Source organism: Spodoptera frugiperda, chromosome 9, assembly GCF_023101765.2.
Source record: "Spodoptera frugiperda isolate SF20-4 chromosome 9, AGI-APGP_CSIRO_Sfru_2.0, whole genome shotgun sequence".
Taxonomy (NCBI): domain Eukaryota; kingdom Metazoa; phylum Arthropoda; class Insecta; order Lepidoptera; family Noctuidae; genus Spodoptera; species Spodoptera frugiperda.
In genome coordinates, this window is record NC_064220.1 from 4,537,566 (window position 1) to 4,563,832 (window position 26,267).

A 26,267-nucleotide genomic window follows, 5' to 3' on the forward strand; every position below is an offset into this window, starting at 1 on the left:
GTAATCCCACGTTGTGCATCGCTTGTTATACCTAATCAGGGTTGCCATACGTCCGGAATTATTCAAACAAATCTAGAAACATCAGACTTCATCAGGAATCATGAGAGTATCTATCCGAAATACGGAAAGTCCATAGATTATATAATGTAATACACACACAATATTCACCTGTCTGTGGTATTTGTACCTCCCGAACGGATGAACTGATTTCGATGCGGTTTCTTAGGAGAACTCTTCTAGAATCACTAGCCGTTGTAGGTTTACCAATGTAGTAAATGCAAATGTCAAACAGATAATTGATTCATGTGCGGGAATCGATCCCGAGACACACTGCACAACAGTCGATCGGCTATCGTACGGTCAATAGTCCAATGGTCCATGCTGTAGTGTTCAGGGTAAAGTAAAAATAAACAAAGACATACAATTTAAAATGTTTATTTCATTAGTGAGTATAAGCGTGTATGCGGCACGACTGACTAGCAGTTACCAAATTATAAATATCACAATACATGATCCTCTTCATTCATAATTTAAATTAAATTAAATATAAAGCCAATACAAGGAATACATCATAAATAACTCACAATCCCAAAATATAAATTGATTTAATTTAAAGCAAGTAAGTAGAGTGTGGACGGCGCGAGCGTGGCTTGTGACTTCCACGCACCCGCAGTCTGCCACCACTGGCAAGTCTGGCCACTACCGGCCACTGCTGGCCACTGCTGACCTCTACTGGCCACCAATGGCCAACATTGGCCACCGCCGGTATGCGCGCAGTATTACAAATGGTATTCAAAAAGTATTGTGCGCTAATTAGCAACCTACTTACTCTATTCCATACTCGATATTAAGGATACTTTTCAAATACCTAAAATACCTTTATTTACAATATTTTGTATACAAGAATATAATTCATCATCATTGACTAGAAACTGTTTAGAAATTATAATTATCAACATATCCACAAATAAATTTACACGTAATGGAACGCGAGCACCGAGCGGAGCTCTGCGCCGGCTGAGGACGGCGGACTCTTTGGTAACTTGTTTGAACATACGGTACATCACATCCCTCTATGTACAAGGCCCTCGAAATAATACATCAATATATACGGATCGACAATACCAACAACTCGCTCCACGGCATAATTTCCATCGTTGTAAATGTAACTATCTAATATCACTAGCTCAAACACGTGTGTTGGTACCGAGGCACAAAATAAAATTTTACAAAAACAAAAGAGACAACAATGGTAAAATAAAATCTTATAAAACAAACAACAACTAAACAATACGAGCAGCAGTGTGCGCGACGTCTCCCTGACTCCATCGTGCAATTCGTAGCTACCACTTATACAATACATACTCGTTATGTATTTAAAGTAATATACAAAGGAATCTTTGTCTTTTAAATACTGGGAAATGAAGTGAGATCATGATGAGGCTCGCGTCGCCGCGACGTACCGGCGCCTCGCTACTGGACATCGCTGCGCCGGGACCACGCACTGCACGTCGCGGGCGGGCGGCGGGCAAGCTCCGGGTCGATCGATCGGATTGTATAAAACTTACAACAAGGGCGGGGGCATCGCGAGTACGCGCCGCTCTCGCACGAGAAATGTACTTCGACACATTTCCGTGGAGACGCCGGCCGCGACCGGAACGTACGGGACTTCGGACCAGCCACCTGGGCACTACCGCACGCCGGCCGTGCCCAGCCGGTGGTGCGCCGTGCTGGGCCGCGCGCGCGCCGACTTGCGCCCCGCCACCCCCCCTACGGGGGCCACCGCGGCCACCGCCACGCCGCCCACGGGGCCCACCGCCTCCACCTCGTCCTTGCGGGGGGCCGGCGCCAGCGCGGGCGCCAGGCTGGGCGCCAGCCGCGGCGCCGAGTACAGGCGCGTGGTGGGGGGCAGGGGGATGGGCGTGAGGTCCAACACGTTCTCAGCGCGGCGCCGGGCGGGCCGCGCGCTGGCGCCGCGCCGTCGCCCGGCGGCCCCGGGCCGCGTCGTCAGTGGCTCTACGCCCCTGTACACACACGTCACGTACACTTGGTCAGATTTTACACTGAAATAAAATCTTTTGAATAATTGGTAACATGTTTATGTAGGGCGACTGGTAATTGTAGTGAAGGATATTTAAACACGTGACTGTACGCATGATTACAAACAATTTCACAAGGATTTTTTTTGTATATCCATTATTTTTATTTTTATCACAATAATAAAACTATAAAATTTAATTATAACGCGTGCGTAAAGTTCTAAGATACCTCTACTTAGTGTTCCGGTAATGCGGGCGCGGGCCCCACGCTGCTAATAGCTGATCATGCAAAAGCACGCGCGCGTTCAAGTTTCTTTGGGAAAGTTGTTTGGAGTCATGAGTACAATCATGTGTTTAAATATCCTTCACTAATTAGCAGTCACTATATAGATTGGATTAGATACAAATAATTTAAAGGACATCACCCACACTTAGTACAATTTTGAGTTAAATTTGAAAGTGCCGGTCAAGATGAAAAATATAATTATATTTTTATTGTAGCACCAAAACTGTGGAGCAAATAATTTCGGTTTTATTCATGGTTTAAATATACCATTTTGCGTACATTTTCGGGAACATGATTGTAACAAAGGGTTGTAGATTGAATAGGAACATGCAGTAGTCCCCGGTACGTACGTGTGGTCCCGTAGCTCCCAGAGGTCGGTGTCGTCGTTGTACCGCGCGCGCAGCACGGCGGGCCGCCCGGCCAGCGGCACGAAGCTGTCGGCGACGAGCAGGCGGCGGCGCAGCTCGGCGATGAGCGCGGCCTGCAGCGCCTCCAGCTCGCGCCGCTCCGCGTCGTGCGCCTCGCGCTGCTCCACCATCTCCTCGCGCAGCCCGCCGTACCGCGCCAGGCACTTCTTCAGCCGCTGCGTCTTGTGGTCCACCTCCTGCTGCAGCGTGGCGAAGGTGTTGGTGACGATGGCGGTGGTCTCCTCCTCCAGCTCTATCTTCTGCTGCATCTCCACCTCCCGCTTCTTGCGCTCCGTGATCTCGCTGTTCCGCTGCTCGAGGATGAGCTGCGCCTCGTTGAGGTTGTTGATGAGGTCCTTCCCCCCGCCGCCCTGCACCAGCCGCTCCTCCAGCGCGCGGATCTGCTGCTCCAGCTCCTCCATCTGCTTCTTCTCCTGTTCTATCGTAGACTCGGCCAGTATGTTTTCGTTTTCTATACTGACTGTCTCCTCTTCAGCTGGAACAAGGAAAAACAATCATGTGACATCCTTCAGTCCAAATTACAACACACTAACCATTATATTTCAACAGGGGTATACAGTGACTGCGAGATTGTAAGTCCCCCAGCAGTAAGCATGCAATGTACACGTACAGTTGTCAGACGGCGCTGGCTGCGAGCGTTGCTTGGGCTGCTTGCGCGGGCGCCGGTCGATGGTGCGGCGCTGCGAGATGAGCGCGCGCAGCCGTTCTATCTCCGCCTGGTACTCGCGCAGCTTCGCGTCCTTCGGGTCCTCGTTGCGGACCGGCTTGTTCTTTATCGCTGCGGGACACGACACAGGCATGGTCAATCACTTAGAACTCATAAGCAGTATAAATACATATAAATATCAAACGACTATTTCTTACTCATCCTATAAACAGGCGATTTTGAGCTCTCATTTCTGTACAATTTAAAAACTAAATAGGTATGATAAAGATGAGTTTACCTTTAGCCCTGTGCGCGTACCGCAGCGTGGTGATGGTCTCGTCGTAGTTGTAGGAGGCGGGCCCGATGTTGGCGATCATGATGGTCTTGCTGTTCCCGCCCAGCGAGTCCTGCAGGATGCGCGTCAGCTTCGAGTCCCTGCAACACACGGCGACAAGTTGCAGCGGACGTATGTACTGGAGCTATGTGACGTCACGTCAGTAGCAGTAGAGGTAGTGCGCACCTGTAGGGCACGTGCGGGCTGTTCTCGGCGAGCGCGGAGATGACGTTCCCGAGCGAGGACAGCGCCTGGTTGATGCGCGAGGCCTCCCGCAGCCGCTCGGCGGACGCGCCCGTCTTGCGCTGGCGCTCGCTGCCCGCCAGGTCCACCAGGTTCAGCTTCCCCACCCTGCAGACACAGCATTGCAAACAATTAGCTCCTGTGCTCAAATATAGCAATAAGCAGCAAAACATTAAATAGGTGTACAGCCTATGAACCTATGATAGACTTTGCGAAGTTCTATTTTCTTTAAGAAAAGTATGCGTCTGTAGACTTTGTTACTATTACTTAAAATAGAGAGAATGTTTGTTTGTGGAGTCATTTACAAACAAACATCTGTGAACATTGGCTCTGCAGACATACATTTTAAAGTTCTGATCTTGTTGTTGATGTAAATGCCTGCTTTGGTAGAAGTTTGTCAGTGTGCCGTAATGTGCAAATTAATGTAAGTATGTGTCCCCTACAGCAGCGTGGAGTCTCTGATTGGGGCCAATGCACTGGGTGTCGCGCATGTGCCGCGGGGCGATGCTGGCTACGCGCCGCTCTTCTATTGACTGCTTCCGCCGGTATTCAATCATAATGTGACAATGTACTATGGACTTAGTACTTACATACTAAGGTACATACTTTGTTGTAGTCATTAAGCTACAAGCTATACAAGGATGTCTGGCAAGAGATAAATCAATTGAGTTTTGCACTCGATGTCGATGGGGCAACATGATCAATTTAAATAGTATTTATAATGTAAGACAATAAACACAATATCTAGGTACATTATCAGTACCTACTACTACGTACTACTATAATTTTGCTCGTCTTTGTTGATTACTTGTTCTGATAAGATTATAAATTGGACCTTGAAGGAAAATCGATTTATTTCGTTTATTTGTAGCGTACAGCTGAGCACAATTATACGCTCCAGCAGAGGTCAGACAGTGGCACTGGTTTTTAGGAGATTGCCAACTCTTTAATCACCTTCTGTATCCGCTAATACATAATTAGTAAATATAAAGCGGTAGAATTCGACTATCTTTTTTTTAGCATTTATGATGATACTCAAATATACATTAATGATATTTGAATAATCAATGATATTCAACAGAAACTGAAATGACATCGTGTAGCTCCCCAAATACCGCGCGTGTTATAGTGCGGGCGGGTGCGAGCTGCGAGCTGCGTGTGATCGCCGCGGTCGGTGACTGATGACTCAGTGCGGGTTGCCAACACTCTCATTTGTGAACGAGTCCCAACCACCCGGACACCATACTCCATGGTACCACTGCATATACGCCCATACATATTGTAATACTTGGTAACATATTGTAACTCTTTTAAACTTCTTGCTAATCAGTAAATGTGTCAATACAAGTGCACACAGGAACACACGTGACTGAGTACACAGCGCGGACATCACATCACGTCGCTGCAGATAGTTAGAACATGTTTATTGTATTTCCTCGTTTGTTACTGCGTTATGTAGAAAACCTTCAAACTGGTTAATGTCTATTTGCTGAGACTTTGTCTGAGCTCAAGTTGTGCACGTTGCAAACATTGGAGGCAGTGGGCTAAGTTGACTGCTATTGTGTTTCAGATTCAAGTGTGGGAGTGGACCGGAGTGACACCACGGCCTCACAGAAAACCGACGTGAAACAACGCTTGCGTTGTTTGAGTGAGGTTACCGGAGGTCCAATTCGATTGCGATTCTCCAACAACCCTTAAATTCATAACCCCTAAAAGGCTGGCAACGATGGTGGCGATTGCTTACCATCAGGTGATCCGTCTGCTCGTTTACCGTTTACAGTTTTAGCCTCATTATTATTTAATTTTAATTTGATTGAGGTCACCACACGCTGAGCACTTGTGTCATCTGTGTCATTAGTGGATACTAGTATATTGTAGTAATGCTTCTTCATTGATACAGCAGTGGTTGGCTGGTGTCTCTGCCGGGCGCACGTGAGCAAACAAGAGAGTGCACAGCATACCCACCCCATGGGTCAGGCAAAAGATTTCGGTGTATAAAATTGTGCCACGGTCACCTTGCATTACATGGGATTGATTATTGATGTACTGTGATGATATTATGTTAACAAAGCGCATATATGTGCCTGACACTCGTAATGTTTCAGAGCGCCTGGAGCAGTGGCTGTCACCGTGTCGCATTTTACAAATGGCTTACTATTGGCTAACTTGCTATTCAAGGAAAAAATCTCGCAAAAAGACATGTTTATTTGTCACTTCCTGGTTAAATACACTAAATACCGCGACCTTCGACTAAAGCGTGGCTATGCCGCATGCAGCCATACTTCTCTGTGTTCCTAGTTTACTGGTATACTGAAAAATGTAAGGCTTTTCGCATTGGCCTGTGTCTGCGTCTTCCCTTCTGTCATTCCCTTCAAGCTCCTCGTAGTTTCTCCATGTGATACTACGAGTGATTAGTGTTACGATATCTCGAGGGCTACCTACGGCGCAATGCTGTCCACCCACCGGCTCACTGCGTGTCTGCCACAGCGTGCCTGCCACATGCCTTCACACGACGCGCGCGGCGTACTCGCACCATTCATTCACATTACGATAATATGTAGGCGCATGCGCACACTGAGCATAGTATCTACTAATACAACTCCTACGTCCCGGTGGCGTGCAAATAATCCATTACCTAGGTACTTATCGGGTTTAATAGTAAATGTGAATAGTAATTAATGACGAGTCGTCGTGCTACTTAATGAACACATCGTGAATCTGTTCAATAATTCTCTCAGTCATTGCATTATGCGCGTTGTACAGCCTGCGAACTGACAGCAAGGCGAGGGCACTACTCGTAACACGGAAATGGTTAAAAAATAAAATTATAACATTTATAAAGGTAATCTATGAATAAAGTAGTTCCGTTGAACATTCGACTACAAGCACACTACATTTCCTAGAGTGGGCAGCGGCAGGCGGCGCAACATCTGGCGTGATACCATCGAGACATGACTAAGTATCGCCTTGTCCGACGTTCGAACAACTTACTCGATAAAAACGATCAAATTAAATTACACGTAGATGATTACTTTGTTAGGTGTAGCCTTGAGTTTATCGATTGCAGGCAACGAGCTCAAACACTACATTTTGTACAAAGATCTTTTCGGCTGATAAACTACCAATAAGTTAGAAACGAGACAAAAACTGAGCAAGGTCTGACTTAGTCTTGTACTGAGACTGCTTTTAGTCATATTAGTCAACTTGGCTATTGTACACGCTCATAACCCATCTGCTATGATCCAACCCCATTCACATACAGGATCGTGTATCGTGTAGAGTAGAGGGGGGGACGGGTATGGCAGGATATGTAAAGAAATATGATACGCATTGTACCAAGGAGTGTAATCGCTACCTGAATAATGTAATAAGTAGCATAATATCGAGGTCATTAACTGATAAGGAGGCTGGTGTACAGTGTGAGTAATGAGGCGATGTACACAACGCATTACGTCGCCGCGCTGTGCCATGCGGTGACTGCTAGCCAGAACATTGTCTCAACTCGTACTTCCCACAGCCACATACCCTCCGGTCAAGAAGGTTCAGAGCATATTATGTAGAGAGCAGGTTCAGTAGTCAGTGTTATTGTCACAGCTTCAAGGCATCAGGATGCCACAGCTGGAAGCTATGCAACCGCTTGTTAATTGACCTACTGCTCTACTCATACAACGTCAACTTGAAATCAAACATATATACTTATTATATGTCGGATTACATAATCCACGGCCGCACATGTAATGTTTACATATGTCCGAACACTTACAGAACTGTGTAAACGAAGGCGCGTGTGATGTTTAACGTCGCCTAAACAAATACAACCTCGGTCGATAGTATGAGCATTGTGTCGCGGGTTACATCACTTATTTACTTCGATTGTACCGCAATATCGTCGCCAGCCCACTGGCCATAACTTTAGCATGCACTTAATACACACACACACATGTATCATGGCTTGTAGTAAAATACATAGTAAGTATAGCGGTGGGGGGGGGGAGGAACCGTTGCTGTTTAGTGGATGACTTTGACAGAATAAGACGGAGAATGCTCAGTAAGTTGGGATGGATCTCCAACATGATCTCGTATAATAGGGGTGCGGGTTGCAAGACTTGGCAGCCTGCACGTAACGCACCAATATTCAGCCCAATCTGAGTAATACTCTCGACCTCAACCTAGTTGGGAAAAGGCCAGAAGATAGGCACAATAACAAGGTTTCTACGATTCTCAGTTTTGGCCATATATGGAGGTCTATTAGCGTGCCTAAAGTCTCTCGTTTGATATGTTTGGACTACAGAACAAATACACGAAGGAAGCGAGCTGTGACACACATGACAAATACGTGACTGTGGCTGGAGGGTACAAGGGTTATTGCAAGGTTTCAGATACTATCGCTGCAACTTGCATACAATGTCAAAATCTTGCACTACAGAACAAATGACTTTTATAAGTGCTAAAGCGAGCAGCGCCTGCGTCACCACAGATTACTTAGTACAGTTTTGTTGTATTCTCCATACATCATTTATAGACCGTGATTTGTTTCACAGAGCGCGTGCGCGAGCCGAGTAGCAGTGGCTCGGGTAATGCATCACCTCCGCAATAAGTACAAACATACGAAATTCGTCCTTGGCTCGCTACCGCCACTCATTATGCTGTAATTGTAGAAACACGCAAATTACAATTACTCGTAAATCGCACACACTACACTAATATACAAGGGGGGGGGGGGACGCTGCGCGGGTACCAGTCGCTGTAGGTGAAGACGTCGCGATGACCGGACGGTGACAGCGCTGTTTACTCGCAATACGCTGTTCCTGGCCGACAGAGAGCTCAGTAAGCATCAAAGTACTGTATCATATAACAATGAAAATCGTAAAAACGACAAAACATTCGTTCCCAATGTGCAGTGTATCGAATAAAACAAGGTTACAAACACCGCGCCAGCGCCAGCGCTACACCTCCGCTACTACATCGCAGACAAACATTCCGCCTGTTGCCTGTTGGCTGTCGGCTAGTCCTGCAACATGGACGTGGGGCATCACGGACAGGGCACCCGCGTGGTGGTGTACCCGCGTACCACAACAAAGCTATTTGATTTCACTTGAGCGATACACGCGACTTATTATAATGTAATCAACACGTTATCGCTGCGATAACAGCTGGAGGATTGGAGTGCGAATCTATATTTTGTAAGCGAAACACTTCAGTTTGCTGTAAAGATACTCCGTGTATTGTGTATTGGACACTCGCGAGTATCGGTACAACAATCGAGATTACATTCGCTATCTATTGAGACCTGGCAAATTAAGTATTTGTTGTTTGTTTCCATTTACTGAGTACACTTATACAAAGGCATGAAGTGTGTGGATGCGTTTAGTATTGTAATGCAATCCGAGCCGACGAGTATTTTTAGCAATAAATTATTGTAATTAGATCATCTCATGCAGCTTAGGGGCCAGTGACTCAATGCCTACACATGAAATGTGTTAGTTAGTCACCCAGTTTACAGCCAATATCTCCATTCTTGGTACGCTCTGTAGGTACCAGGACTTCATAAGTAAAGAACAGATGACACACAGCCGCCGACGCGATCCACCTCCCACTGCAGGGCATATCGCGGCACCACGCGGCACATTGAGCCAACTACAGTACAACATTTGGATAGGACTACTAGTACAACACGAGGACGCGAGCTAGACCACACTCCTGATGACGAATACATATCTCAGTACGTAGGTGTATCTATTGTTCACACCTCATTATTGTTACTGAACAAAGCCGGTAGTGTAACAGCGAACCAGCCGTTTATAAACACGAAACGAATATAATTTCTATCGAATGAAATATTGATTGCAAATAAATAAACAGGCCTAGTAACAGCACACCAGATATACTGATACAAGACACGCATTCTAAGAAATCATCAAATATCGCATGACTGTGATATCGTTATCATTTTGCAAAACAAAAATAAGGAAATAGCTGCAAACGTCTGGAGTCGTTGCCTTGGACTCACCGCCTCACCGCGCTTAATGTGGTGGTGGATCACCATCACGTCGATAGATCGAATACCACGCAGTCTGTACTATTGCATGCGTTAACGTATTACTGTATCCAACTAATACGAGTGTGGGGGCTAAGTTTCAGTTCTGGGCAAATGTCTGGGAGTACACAAGGTACGCTTCACGTTTCCATCGCGTTTTCACTGGAAACGGGGTTAATCCGCCGCCAGTGCCGCGTCAGTAGGCTTCACAGCGTTATTCAGCAACACGTCGCGTACGACATGGCGACGGCTACCACTATGCATTATGCACTATGCATGTTGCGTCATAACATTCATAGCCACTAAATAAACGTATCGCAACATTAGTCTATTCAACTCAACCATTAACTCTGAGGAAATTCTAAATTTGCACGCTCGAAACTCTTAATGGACATTCAGGTAACTCGGACCCTCTTGCTATTTATTCCAAAATGTTTTTACTTTTCCAAACTGTGTGTTGGAAGCTAGAAGGAATGGTTACACGAGCGAGCTAGTCAGTAGTCACAATAGTACGTCTGGAAGTTTCATCTTGTTACATTAGCTGTACCAGTGTAATGTCTCCCCGAGCGGGCGAGTGGTGGGGTGCACGGTGCAGGCGTGCACTGCTGCAGCCTTGCATTGTTTGCGTCGTGGCGGGCAGTAGTAGAACTAGTGGCGGTATTATTGTTATGTAACGCAAGGCACGCGCGCGTTTGACGCGCTTATCATTTCAGAACAGGCTTCGGAAGGCCCGCGTGTTATGCAACTTGTTAGAATTGTTTTGAATCTTTCAGCGGCTGGCTGCAGCCCTCCGTCGTCTATCGCTACATGAAATTACGAGGCTGTATTGGTAGCAGCCGCACAAACACGAATGTCTCACGGACGACATTAAGCATTAAGTTTTTGCCGGCGCGGCGCGCACGTGGCGTGTCGTGACTTCCCCGTCGTGCATACATTAGCGTTGTTACGGAATGAATTACTGGCCGTGCTTAGATACGACTCGCGGCTCGACCGCTCGATACTCTCGTGAGGAACGAATTTGAAGGATGATTGCAAGCAATGATACGAAGGGAAGTTAGTTTGTTTTATAAACAATAACATTTAGTATGTTTACATAACTATCAGCACGTGGTTGCGGGGTCGCATGCACAGCGCGGATATTTGTAACATGTTCGTTTTACATCTGGGGGCGGCACCGCGGAACCCTGTGGCTAGCATGCACCTACTGTGGATGGTAACTCTGTATACTTGGATAGATGGGACCTTACCTGAAGTCTTCATCGTCACTGCTGTCGTACGTGTCATATATCGAGTAGTTCATCTCATACGGAGCAGCTCGGACACTGACAGAGTACATTGGATCCATGTGGAACTTATTTATTTGGTGCGTTCTGTTGGCGCGTGTTCAGCAAGTGAAGGCTAGCCACACAATAGGAGGCCGGGAGCAGTCGCGTCATCCGCGTGCCTGCACCCACTCACCGGGCAATGCGGTACAGTTGGTGACGAGCCTCATTACACCAGTAATTGCCGCAATTTATGTGCTGATCAACACTAAGTAGGTAAGTACTCTTTCAGAAAGAGTCGTCAGTGTTTTTGGAACACCTTGTATCACAGAAGAGAAGCAATAACAAAACCGCGAGGAACACAAATGCCAGTCTCCATAATGTAAAAAGGAAAAATAATGGGCTTTGTCGAGCATTACATTAAGTAGAAGCGGTCCTCATGGATCTATGTTAGTATTTTGATAAATTAATTAAATAAAAATATTGAAGATTCATGAAAATTACAGAAACTTTCAACAGCTTCATGGAATGGGAATAGTGAGCGACGTATGTTCTTCTAAAAATCAATAGATATTTTACATTTCTTATTATTTGGGTATATTTGTAGATATGTGGGTTGGCGGGACGCCCAGAATCTTTCAAAATGAACGTTTTTATTGCATTGAATATTTTCGCATTTCGTCTAATCTGTAGCCGGCGGAGGACAAAGGCGGGTCAACGTGCCTCGCATCATTGGATGAGTAAACCAATTTAGTACAAGTTGGTCGTTGTTGTTCCAACCTCACCTCGCCACTTCATAATTCGCGCGGCATACATCGCGCGGCTAATCAATACTCTAGTCTAGACGGGTTCATTCAATGCCACGTGCTGACTAGCCCTACTTCATTCCTCTACTGTTTTGGGAAAGTAATATACCCACAGATAATGTGTTTTCTATAGCATCAACACGGAACGAGAATTTTACCGTCGCATTCTCTGACGATGACGACGTCGAATGGCTGAACGCCCTTGATAAAGTGCAGGGGCTCAAGTTCAGGCAGTCTCATAATGGCGGCGCCGGTATTTCCACGAAGGTCTCCCGTAAACTAACATTTTAAGTGAACGGAATAAAAACATGAGTAAGCAGTAACAATGAGTAAGTGCTTGCATTTTTCCGATACAGTCGGTAAAGAATTAAAAATAGAATTAGTTTCATACAGTTTTCCTGTTAATTTGGCGTTTTGCCTGGTTACACCACGATACGAGTAGGTATACCTAGTGTGGTGGTGGAGAATAGTGGCGAGTACTGACCGTATCCTGTTGGTCTTGCGGTGCGCCGTCTCGACGGTGACGAGGAAGACGGCGTGGCTGCGCGAGGAGTGCTCGTTCATGTCGGTGCGGCCGGCCGCGCGGTTGCGGTTGCCGGCGCGCATCACGCGCACCATCTCCGCCGCGCTCTTGCACACCACCGACGTCATCTCCGGGATGTAGAACCCGTTCAGCTCCTGCCACAATACCAGCTTTGTAGTATACTGTGCCACCACATATCGTCTACACTGTTACTTATTATATCCTGACCCAAAGCTCACAAACACCATCTCGGCGTGTTCCAGTATGGCATCATACCGCCTAACACTCGTATCTGTGAAGTAGTTTCCTCGGCGGTGGGAAGTGGCCGGGTTTATTTGAGAAAGGAAATGATTCAGGTGTTCCTGAAATCTGCAATAGGTACATGAATCATGACAGACAACAGTGAATGTCAAGCCTAGGTAAGCACAAGTGTGACAGGCTAGTGGTCGCATAAAGAAAGTGAAACGTTCCCCGAGCACAGCTCACTCTGTGTTCATGCATAGTCCAACACAGGCCGGTCAACTTGTTACAGAACTATCTAGTTCTTCAGTACTGCGCTAGACATTAAAGACGCTAATCAAATATCGATTTTATTGAAAGTAAGCTCGTGGGTATGTTTACGGCTGAAATTGTATAAGGTGAGTATGGGGATCTAAACAGTAGCCCATGTCATTGATGCTGCAAACATATAATGCATTTTCGAGTGCAATTTAAATAGTGGCCTTGATCTCAGTGTGTGTGTGTGTGTGTGTGTGACATTATGGATCGAGTAAATAACTCATTTGTTGACGTAATTACCTCGTAAACCATACAGTACGTAGTTGCGTACCCATTGTTAAATGAGGTGTGTTACGTAAAGTTATCGTTTGCACAATGTAGTGCAGAAAGCAGACATTTTTGGACGCATCCGAGTGACGCATACCAAGGTTGTGAGCTATCGCATTGCTCTTACACTCGGACAAATACAAGTGTGTGTGTGTGTGTGATTATGATATTACTACATACAGTATAGCGCATTAGTTGCGATGACTCCAGAAGTTTCAAAATAAAATTATAGCAACGCAATGCATGTAAATAAAGCGAGTCCAGTGTATTACTGTACACAACGGACGCAACATTTTGCTAATTTGTGGGTTTGTTGATCTTGATACCTACTTTCGTTTTCGCCACACGCGTCGACTCAGATAATTATTGTATGGATTATACCGCACGTGCTAGTGTGGGGACGCCGCGTCGCCAGGCGACGGGCGCGACACGCGGCGCTTGTACTAGCGGGTAGCGAGTAGTGCCCGCATCGCCCGCCCAGTCTGCCCACACCGCTCCGGTACAGGGCGAGGTGCAGCCAGCACTGATACGTGTGGGAATACTTGTACACGCTACATCAGCTGTCACATGGAGTGCTAACAGCTGATAGCTTCTGATCTGGTCACAATTGACGCTCTAGAGACTGAATCTACTCTCCAGTAAAATCGTAATAATCGCCAATTTTTACAGTAGATATCGCGTTCAGACAATGAGTCATCACAAGACAGGAAAGTAACACATTACACCCCGTGCCTAGTGCATACTGTTGTTGTTACTTTCGCCTCATGTGATTATACTCATGTTATTACATTCGCTCGAAACGTCATACATAATAAATACTTAAATAGACAAATGGACATTGACACCAAGCAAACATTTTTTAGAAATACTTGGTGTGCCAGGTACCGCGATAGTTATTATCTCTACAAGGTGGAAATTGTTTAGTATTAATTATTGGACTACGCATCGACAGCAATATCACAATCAGTGAGTTTCCTTAATATAATTCCAACCTTATTACTTTGCTTAGATATTATTATGTTCAGCTGGGCTGCAGCACTTGTTGATGTTGTAGCTCTATCATTCAGCCACGCTCATGCTAATTAAGTACCAAGTTAAAATACTCATTTTTTAAGTACACATGAGTATATCCTTGACCTGGTGGGTCAGCTCAGTAGTGCAGCTCGCTCGGAGTGCCGCGATGGTCAAGGTGTAGCGACAATCTACATACTGGCGAATGGTCGCGACTCGCTTACATCATGCGTGATTAGTGGCTAGTTCCATGCGCACTCAAGGCATGGTGTCTTCATTACTCGTTAATTATTAAATTTAAATATTTTTTATTCATTTTATTAATATCGTCGTCTCACAGATTGTGTGATTCCAATATACGAGTCCCCCAACTGCCGGTTTCAGACACCTACTAGGAGTACCCATTACTTTCTCGTGTTGTTCAGGAAATTACCATGAGAAACGAAGTTTAATGGCAGTCGTTACGTAATGGCGACCACTTGGCTAGTGTCACAATGTGCCAAGCAACACAATGCTGGCGGTTCACCCATTTTGTTTTTAGTTGTATGATTGAGTTGTTGGGGCAAGTGACGTCATGGCGTGACAGAAAGTTTACCAATTTGTATTGATCGTTCCAGAGATAGAAAAAGAAAATAACTATTTCTTAATCCTAAAGCTTAAACACGAGTAAAACTATAAATACTACAATAGCTTATTGTGTGATGATAATACGAGTGTAAACATGGCGGTTGTTCGTCGGGAGGATTTATAGAGTGAGGTTACACTCGCGCAGAGCGGGCAATGAGCTCATAGCTATTTCTACTGGAAACATTTGCCAAATTAAAAGTTTTAGTAGCTTTTATACTTTGAGTGACGTATGAGCGTAAGATTCGTGATAAAATATTATCGTTCTGGCGAGGTGCCAAGTGCAACGGAGCTCATTACTGTGGAGAATGGAAGGAAGCGGCGTCCATAGTGAGGCAGTGACGGCGCGCTCGTGACGTCACAGTATCGCACATTGTGGTATTGAGCTACAGACACAGTGACCCGGCCGCGGCTCCCGCAAGCCCGGACCAACACGCGCTACTGTTTTAATGACTACTGATTACACGTCACGTTTGCTAGAACACATGTTTCATCTCATTTGAGTCATGAATGGAGTAAGTACCTGTCCCCTGATGGTCAGCTTCTTGCAGTCCTTGGACAGCAGGTCCCTGACGTCCTCGAGGTAGAGCTCGATGTAGGAGCAGGAGACGAGGTGCGTGACGTCGGGCGAGGCGCTGTTCTCGATGTGTGCCCAGATGTGGCGGAAGGCGCGCGGGATGATGCCCTCGTGGTCGGCCGTGCCTTCCATCGTGTGCGTCTTGCCCGTGCCGGTCTGCCCGTAGGCAAACACGCAGCCATTGAACCCATCCAGCACTGACGCCACCAGCGGCCGCACCTGGAAGAACAATACTGTGTCACACATGACAGCTCTATGTATGCGGCTTGTTGTTGATGATGATTCGGCCGACTACGATATGCACATGGAAATGTTCCCCTTCTCCTGAGTTCCTACATACTACGTAGGTACATTCCTAATTAATAGTTATTTGCTAAACGAGTCCTGTCATAGAGACACTCAGTCACTTCTTAGTAACGGAATATACAAATGTAGGTATTAGGGGTCTGGGCTCGCTGTTATAGCAGCGGTAAGTCCCCTCTTTGAGGAGTGGCTAGAGAGGCGTCACGGCGTCCTCACCTACCGCCTGACGCAGGTGCTTACCGGACACGGAAGTTTCGGTAGGTACCTGTTTCGGATTCGGCGGGAGGAAACGCCCGGGTGTCGGCATTGCGTGGATCACCCGGAGGACACGGTGGAGCATACAGTAGCGGTGTGCCCTGCATGGGCTGAGCACCGCCGTGTCCTCAGGGATGTGATCAGCGACGGTGACCTCTCGCGTCCGGCTTTGGTTCAGGCCATGGTGCGGAGCGAGGGGGAATGGGACGCCGTCTCCTCCTTCTGCGAAGCAGTCATGCTAGCTAAGGAGGAGGCGGAGCGCGTGAGGGAACGATCCTCCTCACGCCCCAGCCGCCGCAGAAGACACTCCGGGCGTCGGGGATCGCGTGACGATCTCCGGCCACCGTAAGTGCGGGTCTGCGGACGGCGAGTAAGGGTAGCTCGCCGCCCGACCACAACCAGACCCGTGCGTACGGCGCGTCGCGTTCCGCGCGCGCCTCAAAGAGCCAGACCACCACAGATGGGGCCTAGTTGGGCTGATGCCTGATCCGGAGCTGCGGACAACGTAAAAGGTTACCGGGGCTCCGGCTCAAAGCAGGAGAAGGAACGGGGTGGTTTTTAGTCAGTAAGAGTCTGACACTCCCTCCCGCCTCACCCAAGGCGGGAGAAGTCATTGGATGATTTTCCCCCTCAAAAAAAAAAAAAAAAAAAAAAAAGGTATTAGGGGTCACTACACGCCATTCTGTCGAACTATAATCGTCTTATGTAATAATGTTTTTGTTCAAAATATGTAAGTATTCACATTTACGCAATGTATGTACTTTTTTTACAGATGATGTACTAATGCCATCAGTACCATAAGTCAGGCTACATAGACAATTGACTATATTTGTTGTAAACAGCTAACAGCCCCCTTTCCCAAATGGCCTACCTAACTCCAAATGGTAGAGTGTGGTATGGGCAGCGCAGTGGTACAGTACAGTGACACAGCTGCCAAGCAATGCTCCACAATAGAGGCCTCTCTAAGTTGATGCGGAGCGCTCAGAGCTCGCAATGACGTCATTCCTTCATAATGGCGTGTCGATGTCGACCTTTTTCAGAACAATATTTTTTATTGTATTTACGGTTGTTGACATCCATTGAATCGTGCTATCTGAGCAGAATCGCTGGCCAGTGGCTCCCGATATAAATGTGCACAATACATCGTGCAGGTGCACGCGTCATGTTCGCTGCAATAGTTTCCACAATGCGCTTTGTTTATCTCTATTGTAGTATTAAACGAGTTTCGGTCTCGCTTGAGGCTAAACAATCGACTATTTGATTGTTTGGCTTAGTTATAACTAGTATACGTTTAGGTAAGTAAGTACCTACAATACTAAACTGTTACTGATGATTAGGTGCCGTGTAGTCTAGCAGTATACATAATATATTTTATTCGCGATGGAAAAATACGGTAATATGTGAAGTTTATGGGTTTGAAAAGGTGTTGCTTACATGAGCACATCACACAACGACGTACTTATACCGGCGCGGCGAGGTTGCCCCTTCCAGCAGTGCCGCCACCCACGCGCCGTGGTTGAATCACAGCGTTTTGAAGAAAACATGGTAACATTGAAGGGACCTTCGATGCTGCCAATGCCAGCCATTGAAAGTGGCACGGCGCTGTACGTAGGAGGCTCGCGGTAGCTGCGAGATGCTACCTTCCGCCCTCAGCAATGGCGAATCTACTTCCGTCCACGCTGCCGTTCACATTACTATTGCGAAACTAAGATTCACCGTAAAGGGTACCTAAACGTACTGTAATTTGTAAATTGTATAGATTCATTATTACTTGAAGACGCATGTCATGATCCGATCCGACCCGTCATAAAGGGCCATAGCGACGAAGCTATATCAGCAATATTGCATTATTTAGCTTGAACTAGACATAACCATATTATAGCTATGGATGTACAGACCAGCTGCTCAACTACCCAGACTGTTTAACTTGTTCAGGTAATAATATAATTAGAATGTCAAGGAGCCGTCCTTGGTAAATAAACGTAGTAGATATCCTAACTGTGGCAGTCGCGGCCTAGGGCCCAGCGACACACGGCCAATCAGACGCGCGCGGCCACGTTGCCTGGACGACGGCAACACTACAAACTGGCCACAAGTAGTCGGAGGCGCAGTATTGTTGCCAGCACTACATCAAATTGAATTGAAAGTCCAAGTCAATACAAAAAGCCACAGAAGTAATTGTTATGGGTAAGGTTTATACCATTAGTCAGACTGATTGGTACCTGAAGGCTTTTTGTGTACAATAAGGTTTTTGTGTAAATTGGCATAACGAAGGCCATGCAGTAAGGCAGCAAGTACTTACCTCTGCCCACGATGTTATCGCGAGTCTCGCTAGTGCCTAGTTACCTAATAATATGTGGTTGGACTTTAAATGCGTCTCTCTCCGCTATCTGCTAGTTATTGATCACCCAATGAAAATGTGATCTTGAACTGCTGACACTCAGCGCTTACTGCCCTGCGTGGGGAGATTGTGGATTTTAAATAAACCGAGCTCCTGAAGTATGAAGTAAGGAACGTCAGTATTCCCTTCTGGTTTTGGCTCCGGGAAGTAATGTTGGCAGCAGTGGCAATACTACCGAGTGTCTACGTACAGCAGCAGTATTGCGTCGAGTCGACGTCACAGCACCCACAGCGCGGGGGAATGCGCCGCGCGCGGACGTACGCGCGGATTTCTCCTGATATTCATACGTTTACGATATATTATACAACGCTCCGCTGAAACTGACACACTTCCACTATTAACCACATCTTTATTGTGCATCACTCGAATACTAACTCAAATCTAAAGTATCTCGCCCTAAACTTAATTCGCTGAAGACCTTTTTACCGACTTCAAAAAAGGGGGAGGTACTAAGTTCGGATGTTTGTTTTTTTGTTAGCCGATTACTCTTCCTATTGCGCAACAATTTTCAAAATTCTTTATTGCTGGAGAAGTTATACTCCCGAAAGGGTCTCATTTCCACCAAGTCAGGATCTGATGATAGAATCTTAGGGAAACCGAGGGTGCATCCGGAAATTTTAGGAGTGAGTAATGCGTCACGTTTTCCAATAAAGATTTTATACTGATGAGAACTTCGCACCTATGTAGATTATAGGTGGCAAAACATATCTATGTAGTCTTATGCTATAAAACGGTATTTAAAATACGAAAAAAAAAAATGGAAATAAATACTATTACATTATAAGTATTGATAGGTAAGAAGTTTGATTAGGTATTATATCTATTAAGGTTTTAATGAATAATTTTGTTTAGAACTTTAGCGCCGGCTTATAACCTATCAGTGTGTGGATAATAATCCTTCAGTACTTATATAATAGTCATATTTTGCATTTCAATTTAACTTATTGTTTGTTTTTAGGTTTTGGTACCCATCTTGAACTCTGTTCTTAAAAATAAAAATGCGGAACATTGTGTAGTTTACTTACCATCTCCTACTGCCCACATCAACTGAATTACATAATTATGATGAAAATAGACGAAATTACTACACGACCCGAAAATAGGTTCAGTACGCACTAAATCATGATTTCATGAGTGATCATTTTACTATTGAGAAGACGCACTCAACATTAAGAGGGGAATCTAAATTGTTATAACTTTTGAAATATTTAGATACTAGTTTACAAAACTTCCAACTATTAGGCTGTTGGGCAATATCGTTAGAGTCGTAGGATACAGATGAGATGCGGGATGTGTAAAACCGAGACCTGTTGCATACAAAGGGGCAGGCTTGTACCCAGCAGCGAATGAACCTGGGCTCATATGATCTCGATAATGATTATGAATGCAAGAACTGCAAGTAGTCGAAGTCTGAAAATTTATTTGTGTATCAATCCTCCCGGTGCCGGTGTTGCAGAAATTCTAGGGCGTCGACAATTGCTTACCATTAGGTATGGTATTCAGGAAATTATGCAACACGGGGAGGATTAATCGTTAATCCATAATTTAATAAAAAGTGCAAGTATGAACTATGAATGTAACTCACCATTTCATCGTACATGGTCTGTGTGTCGGCGGTGCAGTCGTAGGCGGCGTCGTACGTGAACATCTTGTCCTGCCCCTTGGGGCTGTACACCTGCACGGCGCCGCGCTCCGGCCATACCTTCACCACCTGCACCACACACAAGTATCACAACATGGCTCAGAACTGAGGGAGTCCACCAACTCCTGGACTTAACACTCGACCAAATTCTATCGTTATGCGTAGTCCACATCTACTTCACTAAAACTAGCCGTAAGTGACATTGAAGTAAACTTCTGCCTTCGTTGGATTGGAGTTAATATTACCTCCACAACTTTAAAGGGCCTTGCTCACCCAGACAGGCACCCTGTCTGTGATCTCGATAGCAGAAAAATTAAGTAATTATATCTATTTGCTTGTTAATTTGAATAAATACGTGTTTATTTGCCAACACTAGCGTATCTAGTATCTACTCATGTTTAACAAGCTTCCACCACCACATATTCCGTATTACATACTTGTCAGACACTGCCGAATGTACAATGGACAATGTGAGTGAGTGACGCTACGCCTACATTACAACATTATCGTAACTTTGACTGTGCTCCTCGTATCTGCCACAGCATCAACATCGCTACAGTATCATAGTTTGCAGTCTCTGTTAAAGTATTGTGAGTCGGTACGTGACGCAGCCGAGCGTGCGTTTTTGACCAGCAACTGTCGAATACCGTACATTGGTGTATGTTTCCTGCCGCGTGTTAGAAGTAGCTATGAAAGCGTTGACGTATTGATTTGTTTGTGTATTGACTCGTTTCCTTGAACAGATGAATAAGTAAGCACCGACAACCACCACCGTGTTGTTATTGACGTGACGATAATTAATGTTCAACCACCTCAGTAGTCCATCGAATGGCTCGAATACAATGTAATCATGGCGTCGTCTCCAGGAAACCACTACAACCACCTGTCTGCGTGTTAGTCAAATGGCTACTTAACAACTTATACTTGATTATGTCTTTGAAATTGTGGACAAAAATATTGTCAAAACCAAAGTTACAGGAAAGTTAGTACACAGTAAGTACAGATGAACGTTGTTACGGCGCACTATCGCCTAGCGCCGGTAGCTGCGACCACACCGGGTTAGTGCGCGGCTGGTGCTGGCCAGCGCCAGTTAGTGCCCGAGCCACCACGAGGCCAGTGGCCACAGTCCACACCTGTAAACGGACATCACATGCTTTATTGTCCACCGGAGTCTTAGTGGACAGCCGCTCGTACCAAGTCTGCTCTGTGCGCTTCTTCTTCACCTAAACACAATTAAAGAAAACATTTAAAAATAAACATCAAGCCGCTCTTACAATTAACAACATCACACGACACCGACTGATGAAGGCTCATATCTTTAAAGTCAGTGATCATAAGTCAGTAACTATTTTTGAGGATAAGTTTTCATAAATAATGTATTATGTAAGAGATAAGTACGTCTCGTTTTATGACATATTTAACGCATATTGGGCGCCTTACAGGCTTACACCTATTGTATCATTTTTGCTAATTATTATCTTGTGTACTAACATTGGCATTAAGGCACAGATTAAGGTTTTGAACTAGTTATACTAATATATAAAGCTGTTAACGCGCTCATCTCCGGAACTACTGCTCCGATTTGAATAATTCTTTTTGTGTTGGATACTCCATTTTTGAGGAAGATTACATCCTATACAACATCTCGCTGTGAGCAATAGAAGCCTAGCAGAGAGGGTAAAACCGCGCGGAAGTAACTAGTTTATTAATAAAATTAAAAAGGAAATTATTTAATCGCAAGAAATCTAGAATATCAATTAATTATGCAGAATTATCAAGTCCAACGAGGACATCGTTAGTATCATAACCGACAGCAAGTAGGTGATTACAATTAAATGAATAAAGTTATATTTCAGTTTTACTAAGTACTTAAGTAGTGCAGCACACCACAAACGACAAAGAAAAACATTTTCATGACTAATTACACCTAAAAGTAATAGTTGCGCAACTTTTCTGACCAAATGATCACTAATCTCTTTACTTCCAAGGTCGATGCTCGATTTCAAAGCAGTTAAATATTTGCGACCAAATTGTAGACGGTGCAGCAACAGAAACCGCTAACCGCTGGTTAAGTTTCACCGCAACAAAAACTCGTGTTTGGCATCTCGCCGTCGAGTACACTATTCAGAAAAAGAGGACTGCTCCAAAAATACAAGCAGTTGTTACCTGACAATGACTTCAACACAATACAGATACCTACAAACGTGAGATATCTACTGCTGGCTATTTTAATAACGAATACTCGAGGATTTTGCAGCGCTGTACAGGCTGTGCTGCTGCCACATAAGTTCAGTGGTTGCAAAAATGGGAAACTTGACGGTCTACCATAGCCATTGTACTTATCAATATAAGTACCTACTACCTACTGATGAATCTAAGTTTTATCGTACATACCAAGTACTCTAGTAGGGTAGTTTTTACTCTACCTACCTCTTCATTCTTAAGTAACGTCTGAAGAGAATATTCACAGATATATTCGCGGAGATTGATTGCGTACGATACAATACAAAGCGAGTGCGTTGTCGCTGTGGCTGCGGACAGCAGAAGGTCGGCGCGCGTACCAGATGATCCGCGCCTAATATGGTGCAGCCACGAATGGACATTACTGCATTACTGCTCACCTACTTATGTTTCAAATAACACATGACATGTGTGTGTTTATGATAACTTGTAACAAATCTAAAATAAGTATACATATTATACATAATAATAAAGGTTCTTTTCTTCGAAGGTCGAAACTAAGTACATCTAGTTTAATAGAAAGCTGAGTCCTACTAATAATCAAACCTATCTTTATATGTTATGTCTGTGGGAGTGTGAGAGACCAGCGACCATTCAACTTGGTTAATATTTATGTTGGCGATCACAACTAAGAAAATATAATAGTAGGGGAGGAGCCACTTGTTTGGTAGCAATAAGGAAAGAGCTGATGTTACTTAGCAAGAGTCAGAGAGGTCCGGGTCAAAACTATGAGTGAAGGTCCGACAGGGAACTCATTCTCGAAATTTTAGTGACCTTACTGCGATGCCCAGGCAGCCTCACATGCATGATTCCGGCAAACCCCTCTTAATAGGGAAACCTTAGCGGATGATGATACCAGATAGGGATGTTTTATGTTGGTATCTTTGAAGTCTGTAAATCTTTCCTACGATTGCTTAGATTTTAGGAAGACAGTCGTCTGCTACCTACTTCAGAAACAAAGACTGCCCTTCTTGAGTGATCGCAAGCGCAAGTGCCAAGTGTTGCGGCGCGGCCCTCGGGGGATAATCTTTATTGATGTTTGCACATCTTTACAAATCGTTTCATGCAGATGTAACACATGAATAGCTGCGATAGGCAGATAGAAGACATTGCGGTAAACAAGACGTATAAGGTGGGTGAGTGGCTAACGAATTCGTAAACACTTGCAATACTGAGTCAATTACCATCGCAAATGTCGTGTTAGTGTTAAATTAACGATGCAGGACTGCGCTCGCGGAACAAGGCGGACTGCTTTGTGCGAGAGACGCGTCAGTTAGCGGCAGGACCACGTTTGTGTCATTAAACCTACTTAGTAGAACCTGTCCGAGATCGCCGAAGCATAATTATGACTCTTGTGTTTACAGGTACTCATCTCTGTAGATGTAAAGACAGCCAGCATGTACCTACATTACTAGTAAGAATACGAGCTCAGGTTGCCTATGACGTTTTACAATGTAAAGTTTAAACAATGAAATAGACTGATTCTCACATAATTCAAGTATTATTCTATCTGGACTCAACTAGCAACTGAAATAATTTATTTTATATCAATTTATACCAGATATGGAACAGACAACGAAAAAGGATATTAAAAGTAAAAAAAATATATGAATATGAATATATTCATATTTTCGACATGAAATTCATAACAAAAGCCAAATCATATATTTACGTATTTTATTTAGTCAATAAATGCTAACTGCAAACACGCTAATTACGAATTATAATATCAAACAGGTGATCTTGAGTCTTCATTAAATAAAAATACATATTTATCAAATGGTTAATAATGGTTAATTTATACTCCTATGTGTATAAATATTGGTTTAACTCAATGGTTTATATTTTATCCTTTACTTAGATAAATATTCTGATACCTATGTAAGTAGGTAGGTTTGGCAGTAAAGGTGTAGATTTCTGTTGCATGCCATGTATTGATTAGTAAAAATAGAAATATTTTAATGATAAGTGCTAGAAACATTGAATAGGTAATTGTTTTTTATTATTTAGTTACATAATTTTTTTGGAAATAAAATATAACTGAATTGTATATTCCTGAACATTTACATTACTTTTATGACCAGGAGACACAATAGATAATACATTGTGCAACATACAGCCTTACATTCCAGCAGACCAAGGGTGAATATCAGACAGTAAAAATAAACAACCATTTCTGATCTCAGATTTGTACGGCCAAGGTAAATAAATGCTTTCAGACAATACAATACAAGCACATAGTTTACAAACAACACTCTTTATCTTGAGAGCATGATTCATGCACCTAGAGACATGAATCACAGCCCAGTACTCCATCCTCCACTACTCAAGTCAGGAGGAAGCTTGTATAGCATCGGGCTTGTTGAGGTGTCTTCTAGTATCTAGTAGATATTTGATATGGTTTCAGCTGCTGCTACACTATGATACTTTGTTTGTAGTCTTTTAAATACCTATCTACCACACATTCCAGCAAGTAACTCCATTATAGTAAAATAGGTGCTATGAATGGTACTGGCACACATTTCCAACAATTAATGAAACAGGGTTGTTTCCTAAATTAAAAATTAATTATTCCAATAATAAATGAGAGATTATTAACGAATCTGGAAATAATGTCAACATATTAATTATATTTTATGATTACTTTTAGTATAAAATTGCTAATTTAATTTATTTTAAGATCAATAAGCAAATAAGTAGGTGTGTTATTCTTATTATTAATTTTAAGAAAAATAAGTATGAATGATGCAAAAAAAATTGCAAACTACTATATTATGCAATTTGTTATTTTACACAGTTACTAGTACACAGTTCAAAACCTCATAATAAATGTGTACTTAAACCAATTTACCAGTTGACTAATCATTTTATTTAGTCTTTTAGCAGTTTATTACATTTTAAGTACTTGAATAATATTCAATAACAATAAAAGTATTGACCCTTGGTCAAATTTATGAACTCTGCATGCTTTATAAAAACATAATTTGGAGGTAGAAACATACAGGTCCTAAACTGAAAATACAATAATTTCTTGGATTTAGGTAGGAGAGAGTACTGTGTACATATTGTGTTAAAATATTGTGTTTACAGCAATAGTTATATCATAAGTATCCTTAAATATATTTTTTAATTATCTAGATAACACGATTACCTACACTAAAATCGCAAGTATGTACCTACGCATTGATTGTTTTTCTTAATAATATTTAGTACGTAAATATTGTAATAATATTCGTAGCGCAGGCAGGATAACGCGACGCAGCTCGTCTGCGCAGCCTGGTGCCCGACATAAACAATACCAACTACAAGGGACTCACCTCCTCGTAGCCCTCATTCTTCTCCTTCTCCGAGAGCGGCCGACATCGAACCACCACCTTCACACACTCATTGAGAGCTGTCCGCGGCCGAGCGGACTTCTCCATGATAACAACCCTTTTCTTTTCGTATTTTTCACCCCAACTCAAAGTCACCGATATCGATCCATTCGAGGTGCCCTTATCGACATCACCTGTTCGAGTAAATCCGTAAAAGAAGAACCCTGTACCGTCGACACAAATGCACAATATTTACAACTAGAACAACACGATTTTAGGTTTAAAAACGAAACAAAATAAATATAAATCGTAAATTTATTACATCAAGATGTTTCGTAGCCGACCGCAACTGGCGGACATTACTTTTCAACTGATTTCATTTAATTTGACATTAGTTTCCCGCTGCTGTGCGCATGTCAGAATCGTGTGACGTAGAAAATTACGTATACACAAACTGAACTTTAAGAAAA

General features: G+C 43.9%; 1 protein-coding gene across 2 annotated transcripts; it reads right to left on the bottom strand.

The window, feature by feature from the left end:
- Nucleotides 1-419: 419 nt before the first annotated feature.
- On the bottom strand, nt 420-26,185 carry LOC118270958 (kinesin-like protein Klp68D). Of its 2 annotated transcripts, XM_050695979.1 has the most exons (10): nt 25,801-26,185; nt 21,376-21,465; nt 20,186-20,311; nt 15,588-15,860; nt 12,566-12,759; nt 3,920-4,084; nt 3,698-3,834; nt 3,364-3,531; nt 2,676-3,228; nt 420-2,024 (listed from the first exon to the last, which is right to left on the bottom strand). In XM_050695979.1, exons 1-10 carry the CDS (start codon nt 25,903-25,905, stop codon nt 1,691-1,693), a joined length of 2,145 nt encoding a protein of 714 aa, XP_050551936.1. In that variant the 5' UTR covers nt 25,906-26,185; the 3' UTR covers nt 420-1,690. The 2 variants fall into 2 exon arrangements, with proteins under 2 accessions (XP_050551936.1, XP_050551937.1); XM_050695980.1 differs by lacking the exon at nt 21,376-21,465.
- Nucleotides 26,186-26,267: the final 82 nt, after the last annotated feature.

Coding starts and splice junctions, on each gene's coding strand:
- LOC118270958 (XM_050695979.1), bottom strand. CDS start 25,905: ATGGAGAAGTCCGCTCGGCCGCGGACAGCTCTCAATGAGTGTGTGAAG. Junction 21,466..25,800: donor AGAATGAGGGCTACGAGGAG/GTGAGTCCCTTG, acceptor AATTGTGTTTAG/GTGAAGAAGAAGCGCACAGA. Junction 3,229..3,363: donor GCCAGCGCCGTCTGACAACT/GTACGTGTACAT, acceptor TCCTTGTTCCAG/CTGAAGAGGAGACAGTCAGT.